Below are 16,282 nucleotides of genomic sequence, written 5' to 3' on the forward strand. Positions count from 1 at the left end.
TCCAAGAGCCAATGGACCGAATGAACGCTGAGGCCAGATAACCACTTGTTTTTTATTTTTCTAACAAAAAAAGGTAAAAATAGGTAAAAATAGGAAAAATTAGGTAAAAATAGGCCTCCTGAGGCAGCCTCCCAAGCATCATGGGAAGTAGGTGCCTCTCCTTCGCCTCTGAGCAGGCTGCGGAAACAAACCAACAGAGAAATCAACGGGCAACAGGGCACAGAGCCACAATACCCCTTCAGAAAAGAAAACTCCAAACAGGCCTGCCGGTCCTGTCATAAGCCTCCCAAATCATCGCAGCAAACTCTACAGCTAAACAAAATGGTGGCCGGCCACGAGGCACGCCCAAAATGGCCGCCGGGACCAGCGCGAGGCTCAGAGAAGAAGGAAAGCCCCTCAACAACAATAAAAACTGCCGAAATGCAGGCAGAACGAGGGGCCTGAAGAGAAGAGAGCTCGCCCTCTCTCTACTGCGTTCGTGGGGGGAAGGCACAACAAAACGCTATGAAGCGTACAATACAAGCCGCTGCTGAGGCAGCACAGCTTAAAAAGCGGCAGGCACCAGAGTGGGGGGGGGAGCGAAAGGCTCTAAAACCCCCGTATCTCCCCCCTGAGGGGCGAAAATTCGCTCCTTTCACCAATTTAAGACAACCCAAATGCGCAGGGACCAAGGAGGAAACACAAGGAAAGATCAAACCTGAGATTTAATGCAAAGAAACCTGGATCGGCGGCCAAGGAGAAAACTGCTAGAGCTGCCTGTCTCTGCGAGGCTGAGCTAAAACTGGGGGAACGCATGGAGGAGTCACATGGAGGAGGAGGAGCGTTCCTTCAATTATAGCTCAGCCTGTAAGAGTGAAGACTAGAGCACCTCCCACTCTCTGGATGCTCGGAGCAGTTCTACGGAGAAGCTGTTTTGCATTTGGCTGGCTCTTACTAAGTTAAGTCACTCCTTAGTCAGCCAATCATGAACATTTCTGTCATGCCAAGGGGAAGTCCTTACCTCCCAGAAGCTGTCTGTTACTTCTTCAACAGATGCCACAGACTCATCACAGGAAGTTGACATTGTCAGCGGCCCTGGTTATTTATCGCCAAGGGGTCAGCCGTTCTGCCAACAGGACCAGACCTCATGCGCTGCAAGGAAAGAACACAAATAGGTAGGGGAAACAATCACCTGAACTTTACCTGGAAACAAGCAGAGGCCTTCTGGGAGACGAAATGCATGGTTTTCTATTATCTTCCCGTTTATGCGAACCTTTCACCTTTTGCCTTATGGTAAACAGCACCATATTCTGAAATAGTTTTTTTTTTTTAAATTTATCCATCAGACCCTTTTTTCAAACATTTTCTCTTAGCAGGAGACAAATCTAGGGACATAAGGTCTTTCTGCATTTCTACAGTTTCCAGGCATAATTAATTAAATGCCACCATGTCAGATTGAAAAGCTTAAAAGTAAAACCCGAAGAACTTGTTCTGATTTTCTGAAAACATCTGCTAAATAAAAAGCACTTCATAAAGAGAATGTAGAAATATTTCATCGGTTACAAAAAAAAAATTGTACATGGCAGAAATAGTCACAGTGAAAGCAAGGTTCTCAAATAGAACTAATGCACACTTTTGTTGGCTTTCAATACTCCATAAATATTTTGTGATATCTTCAGTAGCAGGTCACATGACACAAACAAGAAAATTGCTGGGAAAATTCACTAGAATTGGCCCCTTACTAAGCTTTTGCACTATTGCAACTTCATTGCAAAGTTATTCTTCAGGGAAATAATTTCCTTAACATTAAAATTCATACAGAACATTCTGAAATAGTCTTAAATCCCAAATGATAAAATCAAAATGTAATTCAAGTTTGCTAATTGGAGAAGATGAGAATATTTTTTATAGTTCAAGACAAATAGGAATGCTGGATTTGGGATGTAAACATCCCACATATCAATAAATGGCTAAGCATTCTGTATCTTTTTGGTATTGTTTTGTAGTTAGTTAGATTTTTTTCAGCACAGAATGAACAATTTTAAACTCAACTGAATGCAATGGATTTGATTAGGCTGGTATTGAAATTTTTTGCCTGCAATATAGTTTTGTGTGTGTGTGTGTGTGTGTGTGTGTGTGTGTAGCTGAATTCTCCCATTGCATTAATTCATAATTTGTTCCACAGTGGCTTGATAAATAAGGTAATGGGCTTTTTTTTGCAGCAAATAAACTAAGCCTGATGATATCATGTCATTGGAATGACATGTCCAAAATGTTTGGTTGTATTTTGGGAGTTTAGGGAGGATTTAGGTAGATTTATTTTGCTTCTAAGAAGAATAGACCCAACGTGGGCAACTTTTTTCTTTCTTTTTGTTTATTTTGTTGGATTGATATTGTTACTTTCAGTCTCTTAAGGCAAACTATCAATCTCAAATTTGTTGAAACTTAGATCCTGCCCACTTTGGAGGAGCTCTGGATAATGAGAACTCCAAGATCAGAATCAGAATAGAGCTGGAAGGGACCTTGGAGGTCTTCTAGTCCAGCCCCCTGCTCAAGCAGGATATCCTATACCATTTCAGACAAATGGCAGTCCAGTCTCTTCTTAAAAACCTCCAGTGACGAAGCACTCACAAAATCTGAAGGCAAGCTGTTCCACTGGTTAATTGTCTTCACTGTTAGGAAATTTCAATTGCAGGTTGCTTCTTTCCTCAATTAGTTTCCATAGGCATGTTTGACTCTGGAGATTCAAATGGTCCATCCTCATTCTAAGCCATAAATATGATCTGCATCATACAATGCCTAAGTTGCTAAATATGCCATACAGTATATGATCTCAGTCAATGATGGTGTACAGTAGAATATATTTCAGTTGGCTAACCTAGTAGATTATTAAACCACACCATGCGTGCAGGAAAAAGAGATGATTTCTTTTTTTCCAGGAAGCATCAATTGCTTCAGCACCTTCTCCAAGGTAAAAATCACATATAGCAGAGAAGCAAAGAAACAGACCAAGTTTATTTTTTTATATTGTTTGCTTTTAACCTTGAATTTACATGAGTAAAGGCCAACGTATGTTCAGTTGAACCCTTATTATTCAGGTGAGATCAGAGATTCTATAAAAACAAGCTGTTTTGAAGTAGGTGTCATGTAATACTGTCACTTCCAAATCATCCTTACTTAGATAATCATAGCAGAAACCAGCTTTCCCTTAACATCACCCCTATCCAGCATATTTAACAGATGTTTTAACTGAGAATAAGGGTTGCAACTGAATGACGAAATTTGTGGTTGTACATGATAGATGGAAGGAGAAAAATAAAGAGAACCAGGCAGGGAAAAGCAACATTACTATCTCTCTCTTAGATAACCAAATGCTGCTCTCTTTTCTGTTGTGCCTTAACTATCTGCCTTTTTCTCTGCAGTCCCAGAATGCTTATTCAATCTTTATCTGCAACAAATTAAACTCAGCAAATCAATTTGGAACTTAAAAAAACACTCGCAATAATAATAAAAAGAGACTATGGTAGATTTAACCCTCTTCTTCCTCCCATCTCTACATAAACAACACACATTTATTTTCACCATGCTTTAAAACCCATTCTGATTTATATATGGGTGTTCAGATACAGAAAATTATGCTAATCATCCATCTAGAATCTAGCTGTGTTACTGTATAAACAGCTTTCCCAGATGATGCTGAGCTGGGCAAACATTCTGCCTGATCACTATTTATTTAGATCAACACATATATTTCCTGTCATCCTCAAAGAAAGGTGAGCTTAACCTGGCTCTAGGCCAGCCTCCCCCAACCTGGACCCCTGCAGAATTCATCTAAATATGTTGGATTACGAGTGCCTTAAGTTTTGATTACAACTTGATCTTATGGGAAGACTATTATAGATAAAAGTAAATGATTGTATATAAAGATGTATCAGTGTAGATATCTGTATGAGACTGATGTGTAGAATAATTTAACACATATAATAATGATGACACAATACTGTTAAAGTCAAGATTAATGTGTGTTAAAGCTGAAAAAGAACAATAAAAATCATTTTTTTAAAAAAGAAAAGAAAAGAGGCTGGTTAAGAGAAAACACACATCTATCTATTAGGCAGAAGAAAACCGTGGGCGTAATTCTTGTACACCAAGATAGTATTTGTTCTTCATCTGAACATCAACTGCTGTATTAAAAACACAGGATTTCTTGCCTCTACTGAATCTTAGTTTCCCTATTTTTATACAAATATCAAATCAGATGACTTCCACCATAACCACAATATTATATGAGGAAATATAAAGAAAATCTCAATTTGCAATTGGAATGGACTGGATATAATAAATGCCACAGGTGCCAGATCAGTACACTGTTATCAATATAAAAACCCTCATCTGGGAAAATATTTCAGGCTAAGAAATGCCAATATGATCTATTGGTGGCAAAATGGATTTTGCTTGTATGAACCAGTTCCATATCTCATGCCTTTTCATCTCCTCACCTGTGAAAGATATTGTTTCAACATCATGTGAAATCTGATTCAGTTTTATATTGTTATATGATCCATGCTACAAAATGTTCTTGATCCCCAAATCAGCTGTTTGTCAGAATGCAAAGTGACACAAGCACAAATCCTAGGAAGTGAACAAAGATGGGATGAATTGCTTAACTACAGCCCTTGGAAAGTGACACCGACACATCCAAATCCTAGAGCCTTTGGCAATGTGCCTATGGCACTGATTGCTATCTGCAGTCTTAGAAGACCCTTAAGGTTATTATGCAATTTAGCTTGGAGTTGACAATAATCCATTTATGCTGACCTAACAATTTAGAAATGAAGACTAGACAGAATATATCTTGATCAGCCAAGAATAGTTGCCTTAAAAAAGAGGTTACTGATTAACCCAAATACTTCTGTTCCTCTTGCTTTGGAACAGGAGTTCCATGAGTTTAATCATGGGCAGAAGGGGAATGATTTTTTTCTTTGGCAGGCTCAACTGATACAGGATTCTGTGCTGAAATGGTTAGAGCTTCTGAGATCATCACAAAAGATCGCTGCAGAGGAACTAATTGCACCTCTAGGGGATTTGCTGTTATCAGAAACCACAGTCCAGGCCACCCTTGAAAATAAATGTGTGACTGCATTCCTCATACGTTGTCACAGCCATGTGCAGATACATAAATGAATTGAGAGAGCAACACACCTGGCAGTACACGTGGGCATACTCAGACATAGCAATACATATTCAGCACCGAGGGGAAAGCATGTAGCTCTCAGGAATATAACTGAAGTAATGAAACATGCATGCCTATAATATATGCCTAATCATGATGGCAAGGGTAGCAGCTCACTTACAGTATACTCCGTGTCCACAATTATGCATTAACCATGCAGAAAAATACACCCACTGGCTAATAAAACAGTGAAAGCTTGATAGTGATATAACTATCACTATCAAGAGGTCAAGAAGAGGTCAAGAAGCTGCTTGCATAAGTACCAATATACCAGCCTTCCTGAATCTATGCACATCCTTATTGGTATCACCAAAAGCAAAATCCAGATAGCATGACAGGCATTAAAGCTGCAATATTACCTTGCTATGGTTTTGGCAACAGAACAAAAGTAAATGGCCTGCTTTTTAATTATAGGCCCACTGTTCTTGGCCTTTGATCATGTTCACTGAGGATAATAATAGATCATGGTCAAAAGTATCTAGAGGGCATGAGGAATTCCTCATACTCTTCAACTACAATGAATGAACTGATTTATTGTCAGTTCTTAAATGTTATTATCCATCTATTACAACTGTCATCTTATGGTGGAAGATGAGACTTAATTCAAGTATCATTCTGCCATATGAGGAACACCTGCTATAGCCTGCCTCAATAAGGAATTCTCAAAAGAGAAAAATTACTGTCACTTTTCATGTGAATCCTATCCTCCATAATTGTTCGTATCAATCTCTGATTGCTTAGGTAGGTATGAAATGGCAGCAATATCAGAGCTGTGATATTGGCAGCAATATCAGAACAATATCAAATGGTAGCAATATCTGAGGGACCGTCTCTTGCCAGTCACATCTACCCGACCCATCAGAGTGAGGAGGCAGGAAATGTTGTGGGTCCCATCCCCGAGGAAGATATACCTGGTGGGACCAGAAGAAGGGCCTTTTCCGTGGTAGCTTCCTCTTTCTGGAACATCATTCCCCCAGAGATTAGAACGGCCCCCACTCTAATATTCTTTCGGATGGCGCTGAAGACCTGGTTCTGCCAGTGGGCCTGGGGAACCCAGAGCGGGATGGAACCCATTAAATGGCTCGTGTGATGTGCTGTTACTGGGGTGGGGGTTGTGAGAGATGGGGAGTGATTTTGTTATATTGTACTATATTAATTTATTTTATTCTTTTTGTTAGTTTTTATTGTCTTAAATGTGGTTTTATATTCTGTAAGCCACCTTGAGTTGCCATGGGCGAATAGGCGGCAATATAAATTCAATAAATAAATAAATAAATAAATATCATAGAAAAGCAATGAGACCACAATTTATTTGCATCTGTTTATGTCACCAAGTAAGCTCGCTCCTAAGTACTGAGTAAACTAATTATCCAAACTAAGAAAACAAGGCATATCTACTAGCAGTACAGCAGCAGATTATTCTTCCCATTAAAACAACAATGACATCTGCACTAGAATGATGAGGATGAGCTACTGTGTCAAACCAAAGAATTCTCTGGAAGTAAGAACATACAGGAGAAACCAGACCTGGAGAAGGAGTAAGAGAGCAATGGAAAGGTTGGAGATAAAATAGATCTAAAACAGAAGTAAAGATTTGTATTGGAACAATGTGATCAAACTAAAGACACCAAAGACTTTCTCCACTGTCTTGGTGATGGGCTATAGCAGTGGCTTTCTATCTTTTCTTCAGGATGGACCCTTTTAAATACCTTTTGTGGCCATAGGCCCCCAAGACTTGATTCAAGATTTAAATCATAAAATTTCTTCAAGACTTCAATGGACCCCGTGATGACATTGTGGTGCCCCCAGGGGTCCATGGACCACAAGTTGATAACTACTGGGCTATAGATTGGTACATAGCAGTCAGAGAGGGAATGGGTAGAATCTGCTGAAATCACAACTATTGACATTGGTAACCACATATAGCACAGCTAAGCAACCTTTTACTGGTTAGGGCCTGCAATTTTAGTGGATTATAATGCAGTTTGGATGAGATCATGTTCTTCATCAAAGTAAGCCAAAATGTTGTGTTGCTCTTGGCTTGGAAGGTGATTTCAAGGTCTTTTCCTTTCAGCTGTAAAATACATTTGATTTATTTATTTGACCATTTTCATGTGTTTACTCTCAAAATGACAGAAAACTGCAACACCAACTTTTCAAGGTTTTAATCAGAGGTTTTATTTTAGCAGTTTAAAGAGAGAGAGAGTTGATACTATGTGCAATCCAGTGCCTCAGATTATACACATCAGAGGATAAATGCACCTGAAAATATGTAAAAGTATGCATGAGACAGCATAAATGAGCATTAGAATAAGAATAAAAGGAAACAATAATGCAGCTTCACTCACTTGTCCTAACATGGAGATACGTAAAATTGAGAAACAGTTTCAAACATATTTAATCTGAACCCAGAATAGGGCTGGCCATAAACTCATTAGAAATGTAGAGTGCCGTGAATCATGAAATCATGTTTTCTATTTTAATTCTGGCACTTTAAAAATAGATATTATCACAGGTTGCCACGTTCCTTCCTTCAGTTCTTTAATTAGTACTGTGCCTAATCCAAACTAGAGAAAGAATCCCAAGTTCCAACCAAGTTTCAGGGTGAATTAAGCACAGTATTATCTGATGGGGCCCCTCCACCGACGGGGGAATGGAGAGGGCACAGTGCTTGGCAGGTGTATTTTCTGATTAGCAACAATGTCCTCAACAGCACCAATCTTTTGATTCTAGTGACCATTGTTTAAGTACACACAGAATGCAACTCGCAGACATGATAATCTGAAATGAAAATATCAGGGAGACCCAAGGGTTTGACATTAATTGGAGTAGCAGGAAATGCTTAATAGGGGCAATAGAGGTGGGCCTTGCTGAGGAGCTGCTGCAGCTACTCCTTGACTGTATTATTTTATTTCCTTCTTTTTAGCTCCCCGATTTGCATTTAAACTACATGGCAGTGTAGCATGTGTATTTTTAAAAATATGCACAAATGATAAGAGCCTTTAGACATGGGCTGAGAAAACAAATTTAGATTCAATGACCATTGATGCTTTACTGGGAATTGTAAATCATCTCATCAGCATTGGCTTATATAATCTCCAAGAACGCTGTATCTTGGATAGTTGGGGCTTCTGTCTCTCTGTCTTTTTTGTTGTTGAATTGTCACACTTCCTTCCCTCATACAACATACTTAAAGTAAAATTTGGCTAGTTTGTGTTTGGTTTAGTCTATTGTATTGATTCGTTTCACTTCATTTGTAAACCAAGATTTATAGTTTAGTGCATTTGCCAATCAAATCAATTATATTTTACAAAAGAAATACAGTCAAGCTACAACCTCACCTAGTATATGAATAGTGTTTTGTTTAAATCTTTTGAAAGTATATAAATTTTCTTTCCATTGCCTCCCCTTCCAATTATGAAACCAAGACTTATGTGTACTTTCCTTTAGTAGCTCTCTATTCACTATTCAAAACATGGTGCAGCAAATATACCAATTCTGGACACTCTAAACATAGATCTATCTATCTATCTATCTATCTATCTATCTATCTATCTATCTATCTATCTATCTATCTATCTATCTATCTATTTCACCTTGAGTCAAAGACTTTAAGCCCTGATTCTTGCATTCCAGGGCCCAGTTTATTGGCATTTCTGCATTACCATTGTTTTCACTCTGTGATCTCTACCAAGCAGTTTGAAGAAAACGATTTTATTTCTGGCAATTCAGAAATATTGAGGATAAAAAAATGAAACTCACTGTTTACTCTGAACTACCCCAGGTCTTGCAGTAACAAAAACAAATTAAAAACTCTAAATCTAGTCCATGCTAAAGAAAAATAAAATACACTACTTAGCATTCCCTATCACCATCCATGTCCTTACTTTTCACTGAGTTAATGGAAAATCTCATCAGTTCATCTGAAGGGGAGGGGTATCAGACCCTAGGGCACCATAAAATCTTATCTTTTGTCAGGTCTAGTCACGCTTTCTTAAAAGCTATGCTGTTGCTATTGTATCAGGTATTATCCTGGTTTATAGGAAGTACTTTCTTAAGGTGATTCCCAGGCTAAATGTTTTGAATCAACTTATGCAATTTGTGGTTAGGAAACTAGAGAAACGAAGTCTGGTTTCTGTTCTGGCCATTCCTCCCCATCTCAATTACTATGTAATTAGTTCCTCTTTCTGGGAAATCATAGTTTGTTATTTGCCATTAAGTTTGAATATTTGTTTTATATTTTAATTTCAGTTTTCATATACTTGCTCCCTAAAGTCTTTTTTTTTTTTTTTTTTTATCAATGGAGGCAAACAGAAAATGAGATGTTCTAACCAAAGGCTTAAAATGAAAAATTATTATTTCAACTTTCTGACCAATATTGATTATAAAATTTGACAAAGAAATATAGGTTGCTGGTGCAGAAAAATTATTGTTTATAACAGCTTTATCCTATCTGATGCTATTAAAATATATTGGAATCCCTAAGGACCTAAAAGGTCCACGTTGGAGAAGTGTCATTTATACCAGTTTTTCTCAACTTTGGCAACTTGAAGTCAGCAGCTGTCTGGGGAATCCTGGAAGTTGAAGTCCACACATTTTCTGCTTGCTAAGGTTGAGAAACACTGATTTATGCCATAAGTGATAATAGTCATTGAGCTCTGCCTTTATCCTAGTTCAGATTCCATGTCATACGGTTTTTGTCATATAGCTGCCAATGAATGAGTTTTGCCCAATATGTTAAAATTGTTAGAATTCTTGCTTGACACCTCTTTTCAAGGCCAAGCTAATCCTGGAATTAATTTAAAAAAAAAAAAAAAAAATTATATAAAAAATAACCATATGTGTCGCGGAAAAAAAACACTTTTTTCCCCCAAAAAACCCCCCAAGGGGTGGCCCTTCCCCCCCATACACCCCCCCCCCCCCCCAAGCGCTTTGGCCCCCCCCCCCCCCACGCCCTGCAGCCCGGGAGGAAATAGTATCTTTAAAAAATATAACACCTATTGTATTTTTAAAATTATAAAACTGAATCCACATTCCTAGCTCTTATTTCTTTCTCTTTTTTCATCAAGGGAGACAGTATTATTAGTTACATCCCCCCTCTCCATCCCTCTCTCTCACACATACACAACCTTTATTGTCAGTCGCTGTGGAATTAGTGTCATTCTTGCTGAATTTTAATAGTCAATTGATTATCAGTTTTGATTCACAAAATGTGTGAGGAAGATATGCATGTATACTCAAAGTGTGACTCGGTACTTTAATTGTTGGTATAAATTGATATGCATTTGGCAACCACAGATAGCTTTTTTTCCTTATGTAACACCTATAAAAATGCTGTAGCAAGGGTTAGGCTGGCTTGGTTTACAGACACTGCAGCTTTAGTTCATGATCCAAAACAACACTTACATTTTGCTTTTGCTTTTGCTTTAAGCATGCATTAAAAAAGTACTTTTGCTGGACAGTAGCAAATGGAACTAATCTTACCTGGCAGGCGGACAAGGGAAGCCAGTTCTGGCAAAGATGTGCTGAAGCACTTTTCTAATCAATAAACATTTGCTGAAAGTGTCAACCGCTTGCAGAGAATAGGTGGCATTTTAGAAAGTCATGGAAAACGTGCCTTTATCATCAGCAGGAGGAGAAGGGAAGAAAAGCTATGCTGCCCAAAAAAAAATATGACACTACTGCAGGACAGAAAGGAACAATAAGACCTTTCCAAACAGGAAACGTGGAACTGTCCTCACCTTGTATCCCCAGCTAGCATGGCCATAGAACAACACCGATCTTGTTCAACACATTAGCATCTTAGGTATCTTTTATCTGTTTTTGATCAAAAACACATAGAAAAATACACAACAAAATAATGGAATCAACTGTTTGAACAAAAAGAAAATTTAAATAGTAATAAATTATCTTAAGCCTTACTATGCTCCCTTTAACTTGTGCTAATGGCTGCTAGATAAACAGTGATGCCACTGTGTTATAGGAAGCAGAAAGAGTTCTATTTCATGAATACTAATAATACCTACAAGTGACAGTACTGTATGCTTCAACACAAATTCTCTCTCTTTCTCACTCACCCCCATGAGAATTTAAATTTGGGTAATCTACTGCCCAGCATATTTTACTTTACAAGAAATCCCTTGGCTTAACACCAGGGAAAATGCCACATCCTTTCTTTCACAGAAAGCTAGGACTGACTCACTGTTCCCTTCCTGCCTGAAATGCTTGGAATTGGCTCTCAGAATAATTGTAAAATAACATTTTACAATCACCTCAAAATCACATTTCAAGAAACCTTTGGCCAAAACCTGAGTTCCTGGTCTCACTCAGTGAAGCCTAATCCAACTACAAGTACATGCCACTGAAATACCAATACTTTTTTTTGCCTCTGCCTCCATTCTCTTCCTTTCTTGTCCTTCCTGTCTCCGTATTTAAATAGAAAACTCTATGGGCATATATAAAAATGGTGCAGATGGATAATTTTAATCTTGGACATAAACTGTAATCTCTTTTTTAGAAAGCCTTTACTTTTACTTACTTCCAATCAGCCCTATTGCATTTACAGAGAGACCCATGCTCCTTTTCCTGCCCTGATGTAACCCCACTGCAGGATTTGTATTGCTGTACAAGGTTATACTCATTGACATCTGTGTTAATAAAAAAAATCAACAAATCATGTCCTAATGTGGAATGACACATTATAAATATAGCTGCAAACCTTTTCTGGGAGCTGAAGACCACATATATTAAAGTTGCCAAGTTTGAAAAATACTGCGTTAAGGTATTAACTCCTGCTAAACTCCTGAATCACGTCCATATAATCTTCAAGTTCAAACAACACCAGAGAATTCCTGGTAGCCTGGCACTCAGACAAATCAGCCATCAATAGGCGTATACAGATAAACTGCATCTGTATACCACTCAGAAAAGACAAAAAGCGAAAAGGGCAACAAGAAGTCCAAAAAACATCCCCACCAGCCCTCAACATCCAAAGGAGCAGAGATTAACATCAATTAACACTAGATGAACTATCAAGAAGTAAACAATACCCCAAGCAAGGAACAACCAATGCAGACAAACAGTGGTGGGATTCAAATTTTTTTACTACCGGTTCTGTGGGCGTGGCTTGATGTGTGTGGTGGGGAAGGATACCGTAAAACCTCCTGTCAGAGGTGGTATTTGCCAGTTCTCCGGACTACTCAAAATTTCCGCTACCAGTTCTCCAGAACTGGTCAGAATCTGCTGAATACCACCTCTGCAGACAAACAAGCTAACAATAAACAACAGCCTAATCAAGGAATCACCAAGACTACTTCCAATAACACTGACAGGGCAAGCCACAGGAAAATAATAAAAAAGAGCAAACCTCACTCCCTTCTAGTACTGAAGATGTTACCAAGTTTGGTAATGAAACATCTTCCAGAAAACCACCAAGCTCAGAGAGCATTAAGGACCCCATAGTTCAACCCTGACCTATAAATATTCTCTTCTATAAACTTCACACTCCTGGAGAGTTAAAATGTTTTGACATCACCACATTACCTATCCCTCCGTTAGATTATGCATCTCTGCTCAGGATGGAACGTAATCAATATGTCAACCTATGCCTACTTAAACATATATTTGAGGGCCAATCTATCCATCCATCAAATTTACCCCAGTTACAATTGCCCACTGAGTTTTCCAGAATGATAGATATAATTAAACAGCTCCCCTGTTCTCTCTGGTTTACAATCTAAAAAGAAACATGCTTTATGACAGTGACATCTCTCCTGAGTAGTGTTACAAGGGGAAAGCAATGCAATCCAGGCCAGATTGGCCTCTCAAGTGATGACCTCATACATTTGTGTTTACGCTGCTGGACCCAGCTCCTGACCACAGCGGCCTATTTGCTTTGTGAAGGTTCTTTTGAAACAATTGCTGCTACTGCCTCCCTGCAGAGGAACCCAGCAGTTCTCCTCCAGCAGTAACTGTTGCCCTGCTGTGATCTGATAGAGCTTGGGCCATGTTCCCCTCAAGGATGAGTTGACTAGGAACATTGCCTACAATGTCTCATCCGCCTCAGAAGCATAGGCCATCAATTCAAATAAAAATCAGCTGCATATGTGCTTTTAACTATCTGTGCATAAACGGTACAGAGGAAAGGGAAAAAGAGAATTTGTACCAAAAAATTAGGATGACAACTTTAAGCACAGGGGACTGAGCTATATACCGTATTTGCCGGCGTATAAGACGACTGGGTGTATAAGACGACCCCCCCCCCCACTTGGAGGCATGTTTTTCAGGGCAAAAAGTCATCTTATACGCCGGCAAATACGGTAACTAATCATCCAATATTTACACAGTGTGTATGTTATTCTGTGTTGGGAGTGAAGGATGTTTGAACTCTCTTAGATGGACTGTCTAAAGGAGCGTGTCTCGGAGTAGGCAGGCGTTACTCCAGAACCCTGGCCCTTCCCGGCGGAGTCACTCGGGCTTTCCCGCAACAGAGTCCTCTTGCAACGTGTCCGCTAGGTCAGCCAAATGATCCCGGCGGGGTCACCGGAAACGCCTCCAGAAATCCCGGGGCTGCAGCGGCAGGGCGGAGTGCCAGGGGCCGTGGGAGAAGCAGGAAGGCAGGCAGCCTTCACATGGCCCTGCCTGGGCGACAGGAGTGACCACGCTCTCGCTCCCCCAGTCGCTGCAGCCTCGGGCGGAGTGAGGTGAGCGGGATTCGAACCTGATTCAGAGACGCGGGAGGCTCTTGGCGGAAGCGACGCGGGGATCCGGGAAGCCAGAGGTGCCTTCGCTCGTCCCACAAGCATCCGAAAGCCGGCAGTGGATATACCGTATTTGCCGGCATATAAGATGACCCCCCACTTGGAGGCATGTTTTTCAGGGCAAAAAGTCGTCTTATACACCGGCAAATACGGTATGTATTTTACATTTAATTTGATTTGTCAATCGCTTACAAGATACAGGTATAAGAATAAATATAGTTTTGAATACATGAGATAGATACATGAGATAGTTTTTGGGATGTGCAAGTGTGGAGAATGCACATCTTAGGAGGCACACCCATGTATGCCCCTGCACTGTTCATCTTATTACAGAAAATGTTCAGTGTTCTTCCAGGAAAGCTGGTATTTCTTTTTGATGAACTAACAAATTGTGTGCTGGCTTTGTTTAAACTTTAAAAGCCTTTCCCCCCCCCCTCCTTTCCAAAATCTGTCACCTTACAATGTTGCCTGTTTAGATACAAAGCCAAAAAAAGAAACAGTAGCAAAATAACCATCTAAATAAGCATGTAAGAGTTTGCACAGAACATATTGATCCACAGCCTCAACTTGTGTTCTTTTATCAGAAGAATATCAAAGAGGAGAATTAGAATGAAATGATTGTGGGTGGAATATGATTTTCTTTTTCTCTGCATATTTGCAAGAAGTGTTTGCCTTTGTCTATATAGATCAGTGGATAACCTTTTTGGGCTCCTGTGCCAAAAATTGTGCGTGCGCTTGCATGCTCGCACTTGCGTGCCAACACCCAGAAGGCAATGCCCCCTATGCATGTGCGTGTAATTCCCACCCCCCACCCCCGCTGCCCCCTTATCTGCACTGCGCCTCACAGCTGATTTTCAGCTGCTTTGAGGCCTTTTTTGGCCTCCCAAAAGCTTGAGGAAGGCTTCTGCAGACGTTGCAGGCTGAAAACTAGCCCCATTTTTATCACTTCCTGTTTTTCCAAAAATACCAGAAGTGATGAAACGGGGCTAGTTTTCGGCCTGCAAAACCTGCAGAAGCCTTAATCAAGCCTTTGGGAGGCTGAAAAAGCTGTGAGGCGCGCACATGCCCAGTGAGGTAAGTTTGCCTGCAGCTCGCATGCTGGCACAAATGGCTCTGCGTACCACCTGTGGCACGCACGCCATAGGTTCGCCATCACAGATATAGATGGATCATTTCAGTGTAGGCATCAGCTAGGACAAGCTATGCTTTTTCATAGAGAGAGGGAAGATACAAGGTAGACACTATTAGTCCCAAGATTGGATTAGCGCTTCCATCAACTTGTTATTGCACATATGGACAAGCCATCCCTAGTATAGATATATAGATAGGGTCTAATTCATGTGCAGTAATGCTGGAGCAATTCCAAAGAGCGAGTTAATCTCAGGGACTCTGTATCACCAATATTTTCACTATTAAATATATAGAAACTGTCTGAAAGTGACTTGCATTTATTCTCATTGCAGCTGACCTTGAAGCATTAAGAAGCCCCAGGCCTCTCTCCAGCTGACCAATTAAAGACAATGGGCACAGAAGCAGACAATGTCAACACTGTTGTTGTCCATATGAGAATCAATGCAGTTGCTGTAATGATAAAAGCTGACAATCTTCTGCATCATCATTTCCCTGCTCAATGAAAGATGCCAGTCCTCAAAATAGAACAACAATGCTAAAAGTTAGTGTGTGCGTGTGTGTGTGTGTGTAGGGGGAAGAGAGACAACCCAAGAGGTAGGATTGGGATATTCCTGCCAATAGGAAAATGGGTCATCGCACCACTCTACAGAGCTCAAGCTGGGAAATGAAACGTTTCCAATTTATGTTGTGTCACAGCTAAGCTGGAAATTAATCATCTTTGCTGCCCACGAAGAACAGTAATGGGGAATCAGAAGGGAAAGATACCAATGTAAGTAAAGTAGAGACAACAAAGTTCCATGTGGAAATGGCCACAGGCATATAGCTAAACGACTCTTCTCTTTTTAGCTACCAAGTGGGTTCCTATCAGGATTAATTTTGCTTTACATAGAATCTTCACCACTTGAAAAGTTGCGTTTAGTATTTGTAACAAAACAATCCTTGTTTTTAATCTTGTATAGATCAACAGCAAATGTGGCTTCTTAGATTTTTATCTCAGTGGCTACGTCGTCAGGAGATATAATGGCAAGAAAATTGCATCACAGAAACTAGTATTGGTAATTTTGTACTACCTGGGATCACCATATGTGCACTAATTTGCAACTGAATGTTCACACGTTCATCTGAGTCATCAAGTAATAAGTCAAAGACTGTTTGAAGCAAGAATGTTTTAGAAAACTGG

General features: G+C 39.8%; 1 protein-coding gene across 6 annotated transcripts in view; it reads right to left on the reverse strand.

Moving 5' to 3' along the window:
• The window catches only part of PACSIN1 (protein kinase C and casein kinase substrate in neurons 1), a 76,896-nt gene that overhangs the window by 12,530 nt on the left and 48,084 nt on the right, over positions 1 to 16,282 (reverse strand). For 3 of the 6 annotated variants that reach the window (XM_087959836.1, XM_087959839.1, XM_026680402.2), the window contains exon 2: positions 1,001 to 1,131. In XM_087959836.1, the coding sequence (XP_087815962.1) occupies positions 1,001 to 1,063 (63 nt within the window). In that variant the 5' untranslated portion in view covers positions 1,064 to 1,131. Of the gene's footprint in view, positions 1 to 1,000; positions 1,132 to 10,696; positions 10,869 to 10,953; positions 11,030 to 16,282 lie in introns of all 6 variants that reach the window. The other 3 variants (XM_087959838.1, XM_087959837.1, XM_087959840.1) reach the window with 3 other exon arrangements.

The sequence above is a fragment of the Notechis scutatus genome, chromosome 3 (genome assembly GCF_049901735.1).
Source record: "Notechis scutatus isolate UNSWTSFEM ecotype Mainland chromosome 3, rNotScu1.2, whole genome shotgun sequence".
NCBI lineage: Eukaryota > Metazoa > Chordata > Lepidosauria > Squamata > Elapidae > Notechis > Notechis scutatus.